Source organism: Tiliqua scincoides, chromosome 8, assembly GCF_035046505.1.
Source record: "Tiliqua scincoides isolate rTilSci1 chromosome 8, rTilSci1.hap2, whole genome shotgun sequence".
Classification (NCBI taxonomy): domain Eukaryota; kingdom Metazoa; phylum Chordata; class Lepidosauria; order Squamata; family Scincidae; genus Tiliqua; species Tiliqua scincoides.
In genome coordinates, this window is record NC_089828.1 from 9,954,230 (window position 1) to 9,975,843 (window position 21,614).

Consider the following 21,614-nt stretch of genomic DNA (forward strand, 5'->3'; position numbering starts at 1 on the left):
TATTGATGGGCTCAAGCTGCTGCTCTTCCCCCAGATCAGCTGTCTTTGCTGAGGGCTGCACCTTACCTTGTGACTGCTCCTGTTGTGTCACACTCATTTATATGGGTGTTACAGCATGCCACATTTGCTACCTACAGCGTACATCTGCTTACTCTGGAGTGATGCTGCTAGAAAGATGCTTGGTGCATCTGTCAGTCGTGATGCCTCATCCTGAGAGCTACACTGCTGGTGCCATGTACATTGCAGGATCAGGCCATCCACCTGGTAAAGAGTACTTGTATGTATCTGGTTTGCACAGCACAAATCCCAGGCATCTCTCATAAGAGGAAAAGCCCCATGCTTTGCCTGCTAAAGGTCCCAAGTTCAAGTCCTTGCGGTATTTCCAGGCAGAGATGGGCAAGATTTCTTTCTGAAAAGCTGGAGAACCATGTCCAGTTTGTGGAGGGAACTCCAAGCCAGTTGGACCTGATTCAGGAGAAGACAGCAGCATATGAGGGATCCATTTATTTCCAGGCACTACACCAGGACAAGTTTCTGAATCAAGTTAATTGCATATCATCAGCCTTGAATGGATATTATTTATGCTACTTTTTCATGCTTCGAATGCTTTCCTTGGGTATCCATTTGTCTCAATAGATCCAAAAGAATTTTACCTCTGTCCATATGTCGGGTGTTGAGCTAAAAAACATGGGCCAGCAAATCTTGGGGAGCTATCCTGTGCATTTCCATTTGACTGGAGACGTGGATGAGAGAGGAGGCTATGACCCACCATCTTACCTAGATAACCTGGCCATCCACCACTGCTTCTCGAGGTGTGTTGCCATCCATGGAACTCATGGCCTTTTGGTAGGCAGTTTTTCTTCGCTGTTGCTACTGCTTCATTATTAAAATGCTTACAGTTTTTGAGGCCTGAAATCCTGGAGATCTGGTCTGCATCATAGTACTGATCTAGATGGACCAATGATTTTTTTTTGTTGATGGCAGCTGCTCTCATGAATTTGGGTGAACACAGGTTCGTCCATTCATCTGTTCAAGTCGGGCTACCAGTGGCAACCAGAAATTCAGTTCAGGCAACCATGCAGAAGTAGCTTTCAGTGCTACAGGAGTAATAATAGTTTTTTTAATAGTCTTCAGCAGCAAAGGGAGACAGAAAAATGCCCCTTTCAAAATAAGATTGTGATTTCAGATTGTGCCTTGTAGCAAAGTACAGCATAGGTGTCATGAAGGAGAGGGGTTGCTATAGAAACACATCCTGCCTATTTTCAACATGAATGTGAAATATGCTGTTAGATTACTGGATGGGAGACCACCACCCCAGAAATGTACTTTGCCCCTTTCCTACCCCTTAATTTTTTTCTGGTTCCACTGCGGTCATGAGAGCTAGCAACTTGCTTGCACAAGTGAAAACTAGATTCTCCAAAAATACCATAGGGAAAAAAAAGGCACTTACCCATCCAGATCTATTTATTACAGTGTTATTGTGATCAACTCATCATAAACTTTCTGTGTCTTTTGCGGTATGTCTGTATTGTGCAAAGTAGGTGGGAGATCAGAACGCAGAGGTCTAAAAAACAGTTATTGGGATGATTATCTCAGAGGTGGCATTGCCATCTTGCATTTTTGATTGAAAGGTCTTGGAAAAAGGAACATGACCCATTTGCCTATAGTTGATATAGGAAAGAGCTTTTGTCCATCTAAGCTTCTCCGAGACTTTTAAACATGAGATGGTTTGGGATGCTTCCAAATACCAAATATATATATAGCTCAGCAATACAATGAGTGACCTTCGTACTCTGTAACAATATGCGCTGATGTCTACTCTGTGATCTTCAATCATCATTAAGTTTGGCCCTCAGCCCATCACAAAGCATGGAGTTGAAACAATCTGGCCTAAATGTTTTCAGAATGCATCATCCAGGCCTTTAGCCAGAAACGTATCTCCCCATCTCTGTACATTCTAAGGGTATGTAATGGGAAGGCTCATAAGTTCAGTACAGAGTGAAAACCCTGACTTTAAGCGTGCTTTAATTCCCTGTGCTGTTTGCCCTGGTCTATGAAACATTTGGCACCATGACTTCCTCCCCACTCCCTTCTTTAACTAAGCTTAAGTGTGTATAGCTGGAATGAATACATTGTCTCCCCTAGCTAACTCCTTCCTCCATTTTTCTTTCCTTTATGTCAATATCTAGTGTGCAAGCTCCTTGTGGCAGAGGCCTGCCCTCAATGACTGCACAGCACCATTTTACTATGTAAACCACGTCATTGAAAAATGACATTCTGTATAAAGCCTTCTTGGGGGGGGGGGGAGGAAACAGGACAGAGTCTGGGTGGACTCTTAAGAAGGGAGCCTGGAATGTTCCTGAGTGGACAAGGCCCTAATAGGAATGGCCATAGTCTTGTTATTGAAAATAGCTCTATCCTTTAACAATTGTCCCACTTATCTCCTGTTTGTGGTTGGTTCAGGTGAAAGATACCATTGGCTATGACACGCTGGGACACTGTTTTTTCCTTGAAGATGGCAATGAGCAGCGGAACACATTTTATCACAACCTGGGTCTCCTGACCAAGGCTGGCACAATTTTGCCTACAGACCGCAATGAAGCGATGTGCCTTGCGATGCGCGATGGGGTCTATGGGAGTTACGTTCCTGTTCCAAGCACAGACTGCATGTAAGTACAGTATAACTATAGATTAGGAAGTCAAATCCCATAGTCTGGTTTCTAGACAATATTATAGTTGGATCTCAGTATCCATGGGGAATCTGTTCCTAAACCACCACCTCCCAACAGATTCTGATACCAGTGGATAATGAAATCAGTGGGTCGGCCCTCACAGGACCTCCCGAATAGGAGGCCTTCTGAGGTGCAGGGAGGCCATGCAAGCCTTCTGCTGGAAACTAGAAGTGCCTCAGGGAGGCGTCTGGCAGAACTTCTGAGCTCTTGGGAGGCCGCGCAAAGCCTCACCACGGCCCCGAGGGCCTCCCTCCTTGACACAACCGGAAGACTTTTTTGACCTCTTGTGACCTGCACTGGGTCAAATCCACAGGTTCCAATGCCATGGATAAGGAGGGCCAGTCTGTAATTGATTGTCTTTTTAGAGTCTCCTTCAACCCCAAACCGGGATTGAACCTGGAACTCCAACGCCCACCGCTATGCTGACCTCCAGACTTCCACTCCATGCCCCCATCTTCTTTCTAATCCAGGGAGTGTGGGGAGGGGCAGTGGAGATGGGTGTGTGGATGGAGGTGGGTGCTACTCCCTGGAGCAGCTATCTCAGTCAGCTTCATGGTGAGCCAACCCAGCTTGCTGATGTGTGCTTGGCTGCTGTGGAGGACCCGTAGCTCAATGGCAGAGTACATGCTTGCATTCAGAAGGCCCAGAATGCACATCCTGCTATCTCTAGTATCATAGATCTTGAGCAGCTGAAAACCTCTGTGTTGCCAGTCCAAGTCAATTGTATTGACCTGGTAGAGACAGCTTCCTATAATGATATCCAGGTTGACTCCAGAGCCATGCCTTGGAATGCAGGAATACTTGAGGCCATTTGAGCTTCCACTGCTTTCTTTGGCTTCAGCAACCCCTGTTAAATGAGTGGCAGGAAGAATCTCCTGCCAAACTGGTAAATTGTTTTTGGCTGTGCCTGACACATGCTTGCATGTTCTCCCATGGTTTTTTTTTTTTTGCCTTGTTCTGTCCCCAGTCCTGCCTTGGCCATTTTACCTACAACCTGCCTGAGGTAATGTACTGTTACCTCACAGGTGGCTCGACCATGAGCGGATCTGAGGGGGCTCCCTTGGGGCCAAATTACACATTACCGTAGTTGGCCACAGATCTCTTAGTATGTGTTTTAAAAACAAGGAGAGGCTTCTTGTCAAAGAGCAGCTGAGGGGAACCAGGTTCAGTGCCACAGCCTGTGGTGAAGATACATAAGAACAGCCCCACTGGTTCAGGCCATAGGCCCATCTAGTCCAGCTTCCTATATCTCACAGTGGCCCATCAAATGCCCCAGGGAGCACACAAGACACCAAGAGACCTGTATCCTGGTGCCTTCCCCTGCATCTGGCATTCTAACATAGCCCATCACAGTGCTGGGAGTAGCCACTTGAAAAGGTGGACATTTTTTGGTAAGACCATTGCTTGGAGGGCAAGTGTTAATTCTCCCCACGTGTCATGGTACTGAATTAAATCCTTCTGGTTGTTCTTTCATAAAAAGGAGTGTCCTGTTTTTAAGCCCATTGTTTCGTGAGAGGCCTGATATGTCATGTAGATTGGCTACTACAGAGGGCTTTTGGAGTTCCACTGATGGTGGCAGAGCGGCAGACACCCATATTGCACCAGATTGCATTGGGTTTCACTGGAAATTTTGGCTCTTTTCAGTTAGTGGGCTGGCAGATCAATGTGGGTTTTCAGCCTTGGGTATCACTCAGCCCTTTCCTTGCTTCAGCTAGGCCAGTATATCCCAGCAGGCCTCTTGAAAGGACTGTCATAGATTGGCACAGCCTAATGAGTTCAAAGATGACTCTGTGAGTGTGTGTGCAAAATTCCATTTTTTTAAAATTTTGCATTTCTTTGGTAGGCATGATTTTATGCTAAAGGTTTCTTATGGTAATTTACAACCTGGCCTCTACGAGGCTCCATGAAATATCTGACATCACTCAGGCATTTAATTTTCCACAAAGGATGTCCTATATTGGATTATGTGGAGTTTTTAAACTTAGTGACAGTATCGTGGCTAAATTCCAGTCACTGCCGTTCCATGAAAACTTTATTTCTTCCTGTCTAGTGACTTTAAAATAAATTCAGGTTTTTACTTTCTGTTTTTTTTCAGGGCCGTCAGCTCTTTCTGGATTTCTAACCCGGACAACAATTTGATTGAGAATGCAGCCGCTGGTGCTCAGGTAGCCAAAGTGAAATGGTGAAGTCCATGCACTACCTTCTGCCCACTTTGAAGGGAAGCACCTGGATCCACCTCAATTTTTTACATTTTGTTTTTAAGTTGGTTCTGTTATCCTGTGTCCTAAACCCTGTGGAATCTCTGGGTGTTGTGACTTCTGTGTGGGTACTGAGAACTTGCTGCATGCTAATTGCCAAACATTTTGTGACAACCTAGTGGAGCAGAGCTAATGATCTGCCAATGGGGTGTGTGTCTCATGAACCGATTGCAAACATGAATGCTTTACATCATCGTTTCTCAAACTGTGGGTCGTGACCCGAAAATGTGGCGGGTTGTGAACCCATGTACTGGGCCACGACGCAGTGTTCCTTGTTGTTCCTCAGGGCTTTATTGGGCCTAGCCGGGGACCCACTCCATTTGCGGGCCCCAGAATGCCCGATGGAAGCAACCAGGAGCGATTTCTGGTTTGCGGATGCAATTTTCTGTTTGACTGGATGTTACTTCCGGTTGCTTCCATGGGGCAATCTGGGGCCTGAAAGAGGCCAATGGTGTTGATTGGTGGACCAGTGTGACCTGGAAGAGACCTCTGGGAACTTCCAATAAGGCATTGCAGCATGACAAGACGCGTTGTGTCATGATCCATCTTGGAGGACGAGGTGGGTCATGGCACTAAAAAGTTTGGGAACCACCACTTTACATGCAGGTGGTCTAACAGTGTATTTTTCTTTCCTAAAAATAAGAGCAATGAATGCCATATGCTTGTTGATCATCCCGGTGATTCTGTACTCTTTGGCCAGAATACTGAAAGGTGACTGAACCGTGAAATGGGTTTTCCCCAGGTCAAATCTCCCTTTTACCATGAACCCATCAGGTGGGTTTCTGGAAGCCACTCTTTCATTATTGGTTCTCCAGTGGCAATAAGAGGATGATAATTCTCACCGTACATGGTTGTTGGTAACGATTACAACAAGATGATCTGCATGAAATACTTTACGTGCTCAGAAGGCATTGCACAAATTCCAAGTATTAGTATTTCAGCTTCCTAGGATTCTTCTGAGAGGATGCCATAATTGTTGAACAGATTGAAGTTTGTTGTGCAGACCTATCCTAGGACTGCTTGTAAATGTCTTGGGGGAGGGGGAAACAACACACCAGCATATCCACATGCACGGAGCACTTTGGTGTGGTGTTTCTGAAGCTGAATTCTGTAATATTTATTAACTTTGAGGTGGAATGCAACATAATCAGGACCTGAGAACTCTGTAGGAACCTTGTTTGTTTTTTCAGGATGTTGGAATATGGTATATCTTTCACCGGGTTCCTACTGGGCAGTCGGAGGGACAGTATCCAGCAGAGCAGTCCGAACTGACTCCTTTGGGGACATTTTACAACAACAGAGTTCATTCCAACTTTAAGGCAAGTACAGTCTTTTGTAAATGCGAACTAGAGGTCTGTTAGCTGAACCTTGAGCTGGCTGTTTCCAATTAATACATGAAGCTCTTTTCTGCCTGTGGTCTTCACTAGCTTCTGGCTCTTGCCTCTGTCCTTCTGGTCCCCTCATTCCTTTGGTCTACTCCCTGTCAGAGTCCTGCCCTCCTTTCCCAAACCTTGCTGCCTCCCTTTTCCTGCTTCCTTCTCTGGCTCCAGGCTTATGCTAGGTTGTTACTTCCATCTCTCTTTTCCTGGGACTGTCTGCCTGTTCTGTATTTTTCCAGGCTCTGAAAAGCATGTGAGTTATTGGACCAAATGGATCTAAGCACATTTTAATATAAAATTGCTTACAAGATTAGATTACCCTTGCGTGGGGCGTCAAGTATGGGGCCCAATTGGGGGCAATTGATCCAACTGTCTTTACGCTGGCCCTGCTCCAGAGCACCATTTTCTTAACAGAGCACATGCACAAGATGTGAACATGCCTTATAACGAGTGGGACAATTGGTCCAGCCCAAGTTTCATTTATTTTGGCAGGGGCTCCCCAAGGATTCAGATGGATCATTCCCATTACTTATAACATCAGATCCTATTAATAAATTGAACCGAGGGCCTCTTGGATACGCTCTGCCTTTGAGGTGTTGTTCATCTCAAACTTGTCTCTCTTCCCAGAAACTTTTCCCAGTCAGGAAGGCATGAGCACAGATGGGCCTGTCTGTGCATGTAACCATAGTGGAAATCTCTAGTATGTCCGCTCTTTGCAATGCCAACGGCTGCCCATCCTTCCTTAATATTCCTCTTGAAAATGCATCAGATCTTTACCAAGTATGGTGTGGTTTGCTTGTTCAAAATTAATTGAACCCAGATGCTGGAGATCTCTATATATATCTATATGGTTTCCCCCCTCCTAGGCTGGCTTGTTTATTGGGAAAGGAGTCAAGATGACGAAAGCCAGTTCTGAAAATCCTAGAGAATATCTGACAGTGGATAATGCCAGGTGTGTAAACAAAGTGTCACACTGCCATTTGCAGCTTGCTTAACTTAATTGTATTGTCTTCCGGGCTTTTCAGGCTGTCCAGCCCTTCTGCCTCCATGTGTTGGGGTGGGCACAAAAGCCTAAATTAGCAAAATTCCCACCACACTAATGGGTGGGCGGATGTGAGTATGGAGAGATACATTGTACATTTCAAAGGTCCACTGTGTGTGTGTGCAGTGTGTACCTCTGCACAATGTCATATTGCACACTCCCTGAAGGCTCCCTGTGATTGGGGGCAGAGGGTAGATCTTGCTTTGTGCAGCATTTTTCATTTTCGTCTTAGGCACGAGTGGAAAACATTTGTTCACAGCGGAGAAAGTAAAGGGGTTGTCATGGGGACCCAATTTGATTCCTATGGACCCAAACCATTGAGAGTCAACCCTCCTCCTATATGTGTGTAACCCCACCTCATCATATACTTAGTCTCATTGGGTTTTGTTTCTTGGTCATGGTCAAACAGCATTTCTCAAACTGTGGATCGGGACCCGCTAGGTGGATCATGAGCTAGTTTCAGGTGGGTCATGGAGCACCCAGCTCAGCCACCATTGAAAATACATAGCTGAAAATACAGAGTACAGAGCTGCTGGGCAGAGCGGGTTCCCTGGTGGGAACTGGGAGAGAGGCCTGGTGTTTTGCCCTCAATAGGTGGGATGCTGGAAAGGATGGAGGGCTGTGTGGTTGGAGAAGGATCGAAGCCTGTCTTCTGCTTTCAAGCAGAAATGTTTGAATTCCAAGCTATGCAAAATAACAGCATGAGTGCACTGTGTAATGGGGCCTGTGGCTGATTGCAGCTTAGGTTTGAAGCCTAAATTGATGATGTCACTGCCAGTCATGACATCATGACCAGGTTAATGGCATCACTGACAGATTGTCATTCTAAAAAGTGGGTCCCAGTGCTAAAAAAGTTTGAGAACCAGCGTGCGAGACTGTAACAGAATATTGCTAATTGGCTTTTTATGATGAACTTTAGCCTGCCCCAGCTCTTTAAAAAGACAAACTCAGGGTAGCTGGACAATTAGTTTGTAGACTACCTTTGTGGCACTCCACCAAATTAAAGTATATGTTTCAGCTTGAGCTCCCTGAAATAATCCTTGGGGGATTTCTTGCTCAGTAACTGTATAAACACATGCACAGAGGATTAATGTCCCGATTCTTTGAAAGAGCCTTACTGCTCATCACTGACTCTGAAAAGAAATTTCTGAAGAATTGCTTCCAGATCAGAGCCCCCAAAGGCGTGATGCAGTTAATTACATCTCCTTGTCCCTTCTACAAGGTGATGGGGGAAACTAGAGGGGGAAATGACAGCAGAGTCTAGAAGTATGCAGAGGTTCACACATGCATGTTCATCGCTTGATATCTATAACCTCAAGGATTATTTGTCTGTGAATAAGGCCCCACAGATAATGGTTTTGCATGGTGCTTTTTCATGGAATCCATTCAAACAGTCAGCTTTCAATATGATTTGCAGAGATCTAGGGATGTCAGTGAACCAGTCCTAGGTTTGGAGCATTATAGGAACCACAGAGACTTGGCATAGGACTTGGGGATCAGGGAAGCAAGAGAACTCAGTTGCAATGAGGGTTTCCTGGGACAACTTCCAGAAGGATAAATGATCTCCATTCCTGAAGGCTTTACTGCCCAGAGGTTTCTGCTGTACGACTCCAGCACTTGCTATTTTTAGCCTTGCAGTACAATGTGCAGTAACATAAACTAAACATGCATTTTTGTACTCATTCCAGCTTGCATTGACAGGGCCAAAAATACAAGCACCAGGGCTCCATTCAGTTTGGAATTTTGGAGCATATTCAGCTTTAATTGACTGACCGGACCCCCTGCCTCTAAGTTTATTTCCCAATCCGCTGGGGTTGTGACTATTGATTGGATTCTTTGCTCTAGGTTTCGCCCCCACCAGGATGCTGACCCTGGAAAGCCACGGGTTCCTGCTGTAATCGATGGCCTCATTGCTTTTAAAAATAATGACCACGGGGCCTGGGCGAGAGGAGGCGACATTGTTTTCCGAAATTGTGGGTAGGTGACTGAAATGCCAAACTTGTTCCTTTCTGCTTGTGTCTGCCTCATGAAGTTCCTACAATTCACACTTTTTTGTGCATTATTTTTCTTTCCTAGTTTCGCAGACAATGGAATTGGACTCACTTTAGCCAGGTAAGCATGCTTTTTCACAGTAGGATGTATTTGCAGGAAACTGCAAGAGTTCTAATAATTCCCCTTTCTTTTCTGAGCTACATAAAGTCAGATGCAGATATCTTTTATGTTGCTTTATGGTAGACCTCAACATTTGCTTTTCTTTACATAGGTTTTTTTTTTTTTAAAAGAGAAGGACAATGACTGAGGCTTAGGCTGCAATCCTATGTACACTTTCCTGGGAGTAAGCAGTTCTATGCACACTGAAGACAACGGGCCCTTCCTCTGAGTAGACTAGTGTAGGCCTGTGCTCTACATTTTGTAATAAGATTGTAAGAACTGCCTTGCTTGATCAGTCATCTAGGCCAGTACTCTCCTTTCCAACAGGGGCCAGTCAAATGCCCCTGGAGACTCACAAGAAGGGATGGAAGTGATAGTCTTATTTCAATCCTAACATCTGGCATTCAGTGGTATACTGTTTCTAAACATGAATGAACATGTAGCTATGGCAGTTATCAGCTGGTCACGAATGTGTCTTCAAATAATCCTTCAGAAGCCCAGGTCACATTTTACCAAAGCAAACAGTGGGCAGATGCCATTAATGTCATATCCAACCATGCAATCTGTCATAATCACAGGTTTTATATGTCGCTGGAGTGGTTTTGAAGCAACAAGAGTGCTCAGTTAGGCATGAATGGGATTTAAGCTAGTGGCTCTTACCGCACTTGTCTCAATGAAATCTGCAGTTTACTGAAATTGTTTACGCCTGCAATCCTATGTACTTTCCTGGGAGCAGACCTTATTGACATAGTGGGGTTTACTTCCAAGTACACTTGCATAGAACTGTACTGTAACATGAAGTGGCCTGACACCAAGTCAGACCATTGATCCACCTAGCTCAATATTCTGGGTCTAGACAGGGGTCTTTCCCAGCCCTACCTGAAGATAGCAGAGATTGAACCTGGGACCTTCAGCATGCAACTGACCTACTACTACTGAGCTGCAGTTTTTTCTCCAAAGGACCCATTAATCTTCTTGTCTATCTGAAACTTATTGTTTCCTGTGGACACCCCAAAATTCTACTATGAATTTCCTCTGTGTTCTGTACCTTCTGTAACATCCAGATGAATGGGTCTGATTCAAGGTAGATACAGTTGGCTGGTGAGACAGCTCTGAGCTATACAACCAATTTTCAATCTAATTTCTTCTTCTTGTTGTTCAGTGATGGAACTTTCCCCATAGATGAAGGATGCAGCCTAGAGGTGACTCATTCTATCTTTGTTGGGGAAAGCAATAATGCCGGTTCCAGGGGAGGACAAAACAGCTACTGGGGGAGAGGTGCCAATGGAGAATATCGGACACTGCCTCGAAACAAGTAGGTTATTCACTGATGATTGCTTTCCTTCAAAATTAGCACAAGGTAAAAAAAGGCATTAGAAGCGGAGTTTTACTAGCGCGGGAGTATCCCTCAGACTGTATTCCTAAATACACTTAAGCAGGGAGTAAGTTCCATTGAACTCAGATGGACCTTCTTCTGAACAAGCAAGATTAGGGTTGCACTGTAAAGGAGCTAATGTAACACAAACACTTTTAAATTATTCCTACCAAAATGATGACCCTTGGCAAGCAGGGTATATATGGAGGGAAGGGCCTATATATTGCATGGTCCATATGGTTTTGGTTGGTGTCTAGCTATTACCAAGGCTTCTCATTGGGTTCTGTCCCCTGCAAGTTCTACAATATCACCCCCAACTGCATATAATGTACTTGTTTGGGTGAGGAGCAAAAAAGTCCTGTCACTCAAGTAAGCCTCATGAACATTGGGAAGGTCACCCATAGAGAAGAGGCACAGCAGAAAGCACCTTGCTGAGGGCCTTCCCAAGCCTGGAGTCAGCCTGCTCCCCCCCACACCCCGGCAGCTTATAAAGAGAAGACAGCAAGAAGATAAGAAACAGTGTTTAGTTCAGTTGTCTGTCACCAATAATTCAATTAAGGCTGACAAAATTGCGGGCAATGTTGGCAGTGATGAAACTGGTTTGTGTAGGAACAGAAACCCACAAATGTTTCTCGAATATGTGATGATTTTAAAGTACATTGCTAACAAAAATACCATCAACGGCAGAGGAGCTTCATAGGATACAGCAAAAGGAGCATTATAAATATGCTTTAAAAATGTACTCTGGAAAATCAATAAGCAGTTCTGCAAAGCATGAAGAAGGATGAGAACATGGGCAGCAGTGAGGGGAAAAACTTTCAGATTCAGATACCAGCGTCCCAGAGCAGAGTGATGTGCAACTGAGGCAGGAGAAAGTGTTGCTTAAAATGGAAATTGTGTTGACATGCAGAAAGACAGATGACTGCGCAGAATCTTTGTGTGCTAGGCAGAGGGGGTTGGAGGGAGTTAAAGTGGCTTCCATCCAGAAAACACAACTGTATGAAGTTGGGGAGATGCCCAAAAGTGAAAGAATAAGAAGAGAGGATGTCCAAGGCATTTATGTGTGTGTCAAACAGGGAAAGGGTTGTAGAAGAAACTTGATTTATTACAGAAAGAATAGCACGGTTAAAAAAAAGCAACAAAACTCTGAACACGGTATGAAAATGGAAGTAAATATAAGAAACAAAAATGTTCTCAGCAGCGTGATAGAGTTCCTTCACACTAATGGCCACTGTGTGGGCATCGGGGAGGCATAGCCAGATGGGCCTGTGATCTCCTACACCTGAGATGGCATGCCAAATGTTGTCCTCCCCCCTTACTTGGTGATGTGCCAGCTTCTCTCCTCTCAGTCCCTGGATTGGAAAAAGAAGAGGGGAAGAGATGAGGAACTGTGGAGGGGAGGAGAGGAGAACGGTGGGTTAGAGCACAAGAGACACTTTCCTCCACACTTCCTCTTCTGCTCCATTCCTTCAGTTTTCCTGTCCTGGAAATGGGAGAAGGAGCAGCTGAGGTGAGAGGGTAGACAACCTGCTGCCAACCTGCTGCCTGAAGTGGCCACCTCCGTTGCCCTCGTGGAAGGTCCAACCCTGGGCACGGTAAGCCCATATTCCGCCATTGGGCGTGTGGCCTGTTTTAGCCCCCATGCGTTCTCAGAGTGTATGGGGAATTCCCAGAATGATTTGAGTGTATGGGGAAATGAGTGAATGGCTCTGAACTCTAGTATAATCTACTCCCAAGAATCTTGTGAAGGCAAACATGATAGTGCTATATTTGCTGCTATGAGCCCCTTGCAGATAAATAAAAATTAAAACTAATTTGGCATAACCTTTCAGCAAGCACTAGAAACCCCATGTTCTCCACCAAATACTGTTGCTTGGTTTTCCATCTTCTGTAGGACTTTTCCAATACGTGGCTTCCAGATCTATGATGGGCCTGTTCGGTTAACGAAATCCACTTTCAGAAAGTTCACCCCCACCGTTGACAGACATTCGAGCGCCATTGGCTTCTTTCTGAAGAACGCGTGGCAAATAAGCCCTCAGAACAACGTGTCGTTGATCCGAATGGAGAGGAGTGTAAGTGAGGAGAACTATGACAACAGACTTGCTTTCCTCCCAGGGGTGTGTTCTGTATCAGGGCTTTGATCTGTGGGTAAATTCTTGTGGAATAGGAGTGGCTGACCAAGGCTAACTCAGGCATTCACTGGCTTAGGTGCTATAGTTTTCTAACAGGATTAATTTCTTTTATTTTCAAATGACTTGTGGAAGTATTGCAGTTTATGTGATGTCTAAGTGGTGATACGATAGCTGTCTTCGAGTATTTGGAGGGCTGCCACACAAAAGAAGGGAAAATCTTACTCTTTGTGGCTCCTGAGGATAGCGCTAGAACCAGTGGGTGGAAACTACAAGGAAGCGGTTTTAGGCTAGACATGAAGAAAAATGTCCTGACTATGAGCATCCTGGCACGGCAACAATCTCCCTGAGGCTGTCCCTGTCAGGGATTCACCCTGCATAGAACAGGGTGTTGGATTAGATGGCTTCCAAAGTACCTACTGTCTATAACATGCTGCGATTCTAGAACAGACCGTGTCGGAGAGATGGCGGTTTTTCTGCTCTGAGGTAATAAGGAATTTGTAATGTGGCCAGTTTTCACAAGCAATTTCCTCTGTCAAAGTTGCATGGTCCTCTGAGAGGACTCGGAGCCCAATTCTATCAGGCTTATGCCAGCCCAGTGCTGGCACCCAGCGCCAGGATGCCTGCAACACTTGCTGTCGGGCTGATGCTGGCTCAGCATGAGCCAGGCTGGGCCAGAGCTGGGTGGAGGAAAGCCAAACACCACTCAGAGCCTTGGGCAAGTGCCAGGCAGTGGAATGGTAAGTTGGGGCAGGGGGAGGGTGGGGGAAGGCAGGGCAGTCATTGGGAGCGGGGCAGAGATGTGGCAGGCCCTGCTGCCATATCTGGCCCGGGAGATGCAAAACGGGTCTTCTTGAATCAGCGCCTGCTCAATGGTTGGTTGGCAACCTTCAGTCTCGAAAGACTCTGGTATAAGCCTACAGCACCCGGTATTCCCAGGCGGTCTCCCATCCAAGTACTAACCAGGCCTGACCCTGCTTAGCTTCCAAGATCAGACGAGATCAGGCATGTGCAGGATAACAGTGCCTGCTCAATAGTGGTTGCAGATATGAGAAAACCCATTGGGGCCACCTGGGTCTTACACACTTCAGAAATATGTTTGGTTTGTTGAGGGGGAATGTAAATCTCAGTCAATTTGGCCAAAGTTTGGTTTTCTTTTTAGGGAAAGTTTCAGAACTCCAGTGCTCGTGTGACTCACTGCAATGTACATGGTCAGCGCCTTCCCGCTAACGGTAGGGGTGTGTTTTTGAACAAAGAATAGGTGTGTCAACCACCCCTCTACTGTTTGTATCCTTATGATGAAGTCCATTTTGGCCGTGTGCCTTTCAGTGAATCACACTTCACTATTTATTACTCATATAAACATTTGCCTATAAGGTCAGGTGGGGAATGAGGTGTGATTCTGCTGTGTGTCCTCTCATAACATACTGTGGCCTTGGATAGCCCACGCAGAGCGAGCATTTACACTTAACAGATCCCGCAGGTCCTTTCTTGAACATCGCAACTGCTGTCTGAAGTTAATGCCTAACTCGGTTCAGAACTTGAGATAGTGGTCAATGTGAGGCTGTCACCAAACTCATCAGCCCATCTCTCTTCTGCTCTCCCTGCTTTGTACAGATTCCAGCTTTCCTTGTTGCAGAATTTCAGTTGCTTAAGGTGAAAATTTTTTTAATATATATGTATATAAAACAGCAGAGACAGTGCGTACCCTGTTATATATTAGCAGAGTACGCACAGTCTTGGATCCGGGCTGCTCCTCTTGCAATTATAGGAGACCTCAACTTGCCAACTTTTGCTCAGGCAGCTAGAATGCCCTTCAAGGCAAGGCCCTGGCAAGGCCTGTTGCTTTTGCACCTCAGAGATGTTGCAGCATGTACATTAGAGAAACATCGCTGTAGACTTTTCTAAAATTTAATTTTTATTTTTTTTGAAAAGCTTCTCTCAATTAACTTTCCTCGGAGAATAGTGTTGTTCTATAGCTAGCTTGGAGCAACCCAAATATTATGACAAATGGCAGTGTGCAGATAAAAACTATTGCTCATCTGGGTGATGGGTTAATTGCTCCGGCTAATTAGCCTGTTTGAAGGCTAAAGAGCAAAACTAGTCAGGCCTCCTTTAATTGCAGCCTGAAAACAAATAACTGGGTGGAGCAGAAAGGTAAAGCACGCAACTCTACACTTCTCTTTGTAGCTGTAGGTTTAGAGGTGCATTTGATAATCAACAGCTGTCCAGTGTGTCAGGCTCAGGGGTCTTTTGAATCCTACCAGGGGATGCCAGGCATTGAGTCTGGCATGTTGTACATTCAAAGCATGTGCTCTGTCACTGAGCTGCAACGCCTGCCGTGTAGCTGTAGTGTGATGCAGTCATTAGGGTGTTGGAATTGAATCAGGGAGACTTGAGTTCAAATCCCCGCTCAGCCTGGAAGCCCAATACATGGCCACTCATATTGCACTTGTGTAGATAAAATAGGATAACTCCTTGAGAAAAGGGTAAGCTATAAATACACTAAATCAATAGTGTGGGAAAAGAACCCAACCTAGGACTGCTGCTTTTTGTCCTTGACGGATATTCTGTGCCTTTTGTAGCTGTGTGACAGGCAGGGGTTCAACAGATTCATCCCTTCTAGCATGGTGATGCAATGATAGGATGCAGTGTTGAATTTCTGTCCATCTGTGCAGTTGCAGAAAGGCTCAGTGATTTTGTGACCTGGCTTGGAATTTCTAGTGTGAGAGTTCGTGTACCACTCTTATCTTTCCAACTAAGGAATGAATTGTTAACTGCAAAATTGCAGTCATAATGCAATCACCGCAATCAAAACAACTGTTTATTTTTTGGGCACTGCCTCCCTTCAGGTTGGACTCAAGGTGTTCTTTGGCATGCCAGGCCAGTGGTTTGGAGACAATGATAACGATGGTGACAAAGTCTCAATTTTCCATGATCTGGATGGTTCAGTGACAGGATATCCAGACACCTTTGTGGGCAGAGCGGACAACTACCTGATTCGTCAGCCGGGCTGCCTTATCATCCCCCGGTGGAATGGAATCATTTGCAGTGGAAAATATGCACAGGTAACTCCAAGCAATGGTTGCACAGGTAGAGTTGTTGCATGTTTTCAGTGGATTGATGAAAGCAATCTTAAATCAATCTTTAAAGCAACCTTAAATCAAAATTGAAAGTTAGCACCTAAGGGAGGTACATAGGGCTACTCTGAGTAGGAGCAGAGTCCTACTCGTGAGTAAGAGCAGCGTCCTACTCGTGAGTAAGTGCCCAAGGGTCAGGCATTTAAATCAAAGTTGAAAGTTAGCTGCACCTAAGGTAGCACTTAATCGAAGGAAGGGAGGAGGATAAAGTGAAAAGCAGGTTTTTCTACTGTTTAAATTAAACCTATACTTAACCCAGGTTAAACCTAATCTAAGTTAGAACATAACCTAAACAGGTCAGTAAATTGGGACACAGGATCTAGAGAGCAATAAATACTTAAACAAACCCAAATAAAAACTAGCTTGAGGTTACAAAAACAGTCCAGCCTAAGAGAACAGAACTAGGAGGGAAAGGACCTAGGAAGGGCCAGTTCCCAACCCATTAAGAGCCCCATTAGGCTAATCCAAGCAGTCCATTCAGGAGCCTGCAGAGTAGGTCACGCCCATCAGCAGCCATTTGCCTTCCTGAGCTTTTGTAAACTCACCTGGGAAGGCCAGCCCCCTTTCAATCAGGAAGGAAGGAGGGGGGAGGAGCCAGCCAGGAGTATAAAGCTAGGCAGGCCATCGCGTGAGGCTCTCTGCAGACGCGTGTGGCCTCTGGGAACCCAGTGCCTCGGGAACTAAGTGCCAGGTAAGGCAAGAGAGTTTAGCATCTGGGCGAGTTCAGCAGCAGGGCGAGGAGGCCAGGGCCCCAGACACTGCCCTTCCTCTTCCCTAGAGAAAAGGGCTGCTATCCAGTGTACGGTTTTTAAAAGGACCCCTAAATAAAACAACAACAACAACAACAAAAAAGCTATGCAGTCAGACAGCCAGCAGCAGAGTGGGGGCTATCCAGTGTTCTGCATCGAGTGCCACATGTATGATTATATGCCTCTGGGGCATAAGTCATGGGTGTGTCCTCGATGCAAGGAGCTCCAGGCTCTCAGGGAACGCGTCCGCTCCCTTGAAGCCTTGGTGGCCGACCTGGAGAAGCGCAGGCAGCCAGAGGAGGACCGTGGGGAGACTTCTGGGGACGATCAGGCTTCGTCCCAACCTCAGGCGTGCAGCTCCTCGGCTGCCCGGGTGGGAAGTCTCGGGACTGGAGGACGTCATCCTGGAGAGGAGGGAAACAATCCCCTAGGGGGGACCCCTTCTCCAGGGGATGGGCCCGTATCTGAACGCACTCGGGATACTCCTCGGCGGGAGGGGGGTCGGGGGCTTCTTGTAGTGGGGGATTCGATTATTAGAAACATAGAGAGGGGGGTTTGCGACGGATGTGAGGACCGCATGGTGACTTGCCTGCCTGGTGCGAAGGTTGCGGACATCACTTCTCGTCTAGACAGGCTAGTAGGCAGTGCTGGGGGAGAGGTAGCGGCTGTGGTGCATGTCGGCACCAACGACGTGGGCAAGTGTAGCTGGGAGGTCCTGGAGGCCAAATTTAGGCTTTTAGGCAGGAAGCTGAAAGCCAGGACCTCAAAGGTAGCGTTCTCTGAAGTGCTACCTGTTCCACGCGCAGGGCCAGCTAGGCAGGCGGAGATCAGGGGTCTCAATGCGTGGATGAGACGGTGGTGTAGGGAGGAGGGGTTTAGATTCGTTAGGCACTGGGGAACGTTCTGGGACAAGCGGGGCCTGTACAAGAGGGACGGGCTCCATTTGAACCAGAATGGAACCAGACTGCTGGCGCATAACATTAAAAAGGTGGCAGAGCAGCTTTTAAACTGATCCCTGGGGGAAGGCCGACAGGAGCCGAGGGGCATCCGGTTCGGGACTCCTCATCCCTATGGGATGAGGATGGGGAGGTTAGAGAACAACAAGACAAAGGCAGGGTAGGAGAAGAAATTGGGAAAGGTAGGGTGATGGGATGTGATAGACGGTTTGGCACAATGAGAGGATGCGGGGACAAAGGAGCGAATAAGCAGCCCATCCTGGGGCATTCCGTGTATAAATGCTTTTATGCGAATGCCCGAAGTCTACGAGCAAAGATGGGAGAACTGGAATGTCTGGTGACAAGGGAAAATATTGACATAGTGGGCATAACGGAAACCTGGTGGAATGCGGAGAATCAGTGGGATACCGCAATCCCGGGCTATAAACTCTACAGGAGGGACAGGCAGGGTCGTGTTGGAGGTGGGGTGGCCCTTTATGTTAAGGAAGGGATAGAATCCAGCAAAGTAGAGATTGAAGGTGGGTCAGACTCCACCGTAGAATCTCTGTGGGTTAAATTACCAGGCTTGTGCAGCAATGTAATACTGGGGGCGTGCTATCGTCCTCCAGACCAGAAATCTGATGGGGACCTTGAAATGAGGAAACAGATCAGGGAGGTGACAAGGAAGGACAGGGTTGTAATCATGGGGGACTTCAATTATCCTCATATTGACTGGGTCAATTTGTGTTCTGGACACGATAAGGAAACCGGATTTCTTGACGTGCTAAATGACTGTGGCTTAGATCAGCTAGTCACGGAGCCCACCAGAGGACAGGTGACTCTGGATTTAATTTTGTGCGGTACGCAGGACCTGGTTAGAGATGTAAACGTTACTGAGCCATTGGGGAACAGTGATCATGCTGCGATCCGTTTTGACGTGCACGTTGGGGGAAGAATACCAGGCAAATCTCTAACAAAAACCCTTGACTTCCGACGGGCGGACTTCCCTCAAATGAGGAGGCTGGTTAGAAGGAGGTTGAAAGGGAGGGTAAAAAGAGTCCAGTCTCTCCAGAGTGCATGGAGGCTGCTTAAAACAACAGTAATAGAGGCCCAGCAGAGGTGTATACCGCAAAGAAAGAAGGGTTCCACTAAATCCAGGAGAGTGCCCGCATGGCTAACCAGCCAAGTTAGAGAGGCTGTGAAGGGCAAGGAAGCTTCCTTCCGTAAACGGAAGTCTTGCCCTAATGAAGAGAATAAAAAGGAACATAAACTGTGGCAAAAGAAATGTAAGAAGGTGATAGGGGAGGCCAAGCGAGACTATGAGGAACGCATGGCCAGCAACATTAAGGGGAATAATAAAAGCTTCTTCAAATATGTTAGAAGCAGGAAACCCGCCAGAGAAGCGGTTGGCCCTCTGGATGGTGAGGGAGGGAAAGGGGAGATAAAAGGAGACTTAGAGATGGCAGAGAAATTAAATGAGTTCTTTGCATCTGTCTTCACGGCAGAAGACCTCGGGCAGATACCGCTGCCCGAACGGCCCCTCCTGACCGAGGAGTTAAGTCAGATAGAGGTTAAAAGAGAAGATGTTTCAGACCTCATTGATAAATTAAAGATCAATAAGTCACCGGGCCCTGATGGCATACACCCAAGGGTTATTAAGGAATTGAAGAATGAAGTTGCAGACCTCTTGACTAAGGTATGCAACTTGTCCCTCAAAACGGCCACAGTGCCAGAAGATTGGAGGATAGCAAATGTCACGCCTATTTTTAAAAAGGGAAAGAGGGGGGACCCGGGAAACTATAGGCCGGTCAGCCTAACATCCATACCGGGTAAGATGGTGGAATGCCTCATCAAAGATAGGATCTCAAAACACATAGACGAACAGGCCTTGCTGAGGGAGAGTCAGCATGGCTTCTGTAAGGGTAAGTCTTGCCTCACAAACCTTATAGAATTCTTTGAAAAGGTCAACAGGCATGTGGATGCGGGAGAACCCGTGGACATTATATATCTGGACTTTCAGAAGGCGTTTGACACGGTCCCTCACCAAAGGCTACTGAAAAAACTCCACAGTCAGGGAATTAGAGGACAGGTCCTCTCGTGGATTGAGAACTGGTTGGAGGCCAGGAAGCAGAGAGTGGGTGTCAATGGGCAATTTTCACAATGGAGAGAGGTGAAAAGCGGTGTGCCCCAAGGATCTGTCCTGGGACCGGTGCTTTTCAACCTCTTCATAAATGACCTGGAGACAGGGTTGAGCAGTGAAGTGGCTAAGTTTGCAGACGACACCAAACTTTTCCGAGTGGTAAAGACCAGAAGTGATTGTGAGGAGCTCCAGAAGGATCTCTCCAGACTGGCAGAATGGGCAGCAAAATGGCAGATGCGCTTCAATGTCAGTAAGTGTAAAGTCATGCACATTGGGGCAAAAAATCAAAACTTTAGATATAGGCTGATGGGTTCTGAGCTGTCTGTGACAGATCAGGAGAGAGATCTTGGGGTGGTGGTGGACAGGTCGATGAAAGTGTCGACCCAATGTGCGGTGGCAGTGAAGAAGGCCAATTCTATGCTTGGGATCATTAGGAAGGGTATTGAGAACAAAACGGTTAGTATTATAATGCCGTTGTACAAATCGATGGTAAGGCCACACCTGGAGTATTGTGTCCAGTTCTGGTCGCCGCATCTCAAAAAAGACATAGTGGAAATGGAAAAGGTGCAAAAGAGAGCGACTAAGATGATTACGGGGCTGGGGCACCTTCCTTATGAGGAAAGGCTACGGCATTTGGGCCTCTTCAGCCTAGAAAAGAGACGCTTGAGGGGGGACATGATTGAGACATACAAAATTATGCAGGGGATGGACAGAGTGGATAGGGAGATGCTCTTTACACTCTCACATAATACCAGAACCAGGGGACATCCACTAAAATTGAGTGTTGGGCGGGTTAGGACAGACAAAAGAAAATATTTCTTTACTCAGCGCGTGGTCGGTCTGTGGAACTCCTTGCCACAGGATGTGGTGCTGGCGTCTAGCCTAGACGCCTTTAAAAGGGGATTGGACGAGTTTCTGGAGGAAAAATCCATTATGGGGTACAAGCCATGATGTGTATGCGCAACCTCCTGATTTTAGGAATGGGTTATGTCAGAATGCCAGATGCAAGGGAGCGCACCAGGATGAGGTCTCTTGTTATCTGGTGTGCTCCCTGGGGCATTTGGTGGGCCGCTGTGAGATACAGGAAGCTGGACTAGATGGGCCTATGGCCTGATCCAGTGGGGCTGTTCTTATGTTCTTATGTTCTTATGATGCAAGGCAATAGTGTCAATACTGAGCATCATCAGAAAGGTCAAATTTGTATTGCTGTCTGTTGTGCTCTTGTATATGAAAGTAGTTGTTTTTCTGAAGGCTTTCCAAAATGCTCTCAGATACAGTACACAGGTTGGCCTCTTAAAAATAAGTACAGAAGCCTCATTGCATCTGTACTAGCTCTCAGTCCTTGGAGTCAGTACAGTTCCAGCCCACGCTTTTATCAGCAAGTTGAGGACCACCACCCTGGAACCGACCCCTTCCTCTTGAAGCAGTCTCAGTTGACTTTGCCAGAGAGAACAAGGACATTGCAGCAGTGGTTCTTGTTGTGTTTTTTGTTTAAAACGGTGGCAGCATTTGCTCTTGCCAGTAGATGGGAGTGGAAGGAACAGAGAGCCTTACCTCATCACTACCAAAAACTATTCTCTTTAG

General features: G+C 46.4%; 2 protein-coding genes and 1 pseudogene across 3 annotated transcripts in view; 2 read left to right on the plus strand and 1 right to left on the minus strand.

Moving 5' to 3' along the window:
* The window catches only part of LOC136658627 (cell surface hyaluronidase-like), an 89,237-nt gene that overhangs the window by 27,066 nt on the left and 40,557 nt on the right, over positions 1 to 21,614 (plus strand). The window contains exons 9-18 of the mRNA XM_066635417.1: positions 637 to 846; positions 2,464 to 2,669; positions 4,828 to 4,897; positions 6,181 to 6,309; positions 7,236 to 7,321; positions 9,257 to 9,388; positions 9,488 to 9,523; positions 10,725 to 10,877; positions 12,832 to 13,009; positions 15,919 to 16,134. Of these exons, the coding sequence (XP_066491514.1) occupies positions 637 to 846; positions 2,464 to 2,669; positions 4,828 to 4,897; positions 6,181 to 6,309; positions 7,236 to 7,321; positions 9,257 to 9,388; positions 9,488 to 9,523; positions 10,725 to 10,877; positions 12,832 to 13,009; positions 15,919 to 16,134 (1,416 nt within the window). The remainder of the gene's footprint in view (positions 1 to 636; positions 847 to 2,463; positions 2,670 to 4,827; positions 4,898 to 6,180; positions 6,310 to 7,235; positions 7,322 to 9,256; positions 9,389 to 9,487; positions 9,524 to 10,724; positions 10,878 to 12,831; positions 13,010 to 15,918; positions 16,135 to 21,614) is intronic.
* Positions 1 to 21,614, plus strand: part of CEMIP (cell migration inducing hyaluronidase 1) — a 152,139-nt gene that overhangs the window by 11,180 nt on the left and 119,345 nt on the right. The window lies entirely within an intron of this gene.
* LOC136659863 (5S ribosomal RNA) lies at positions 13,981 to 14,100 on the minus strand (annotated as a pseudogene).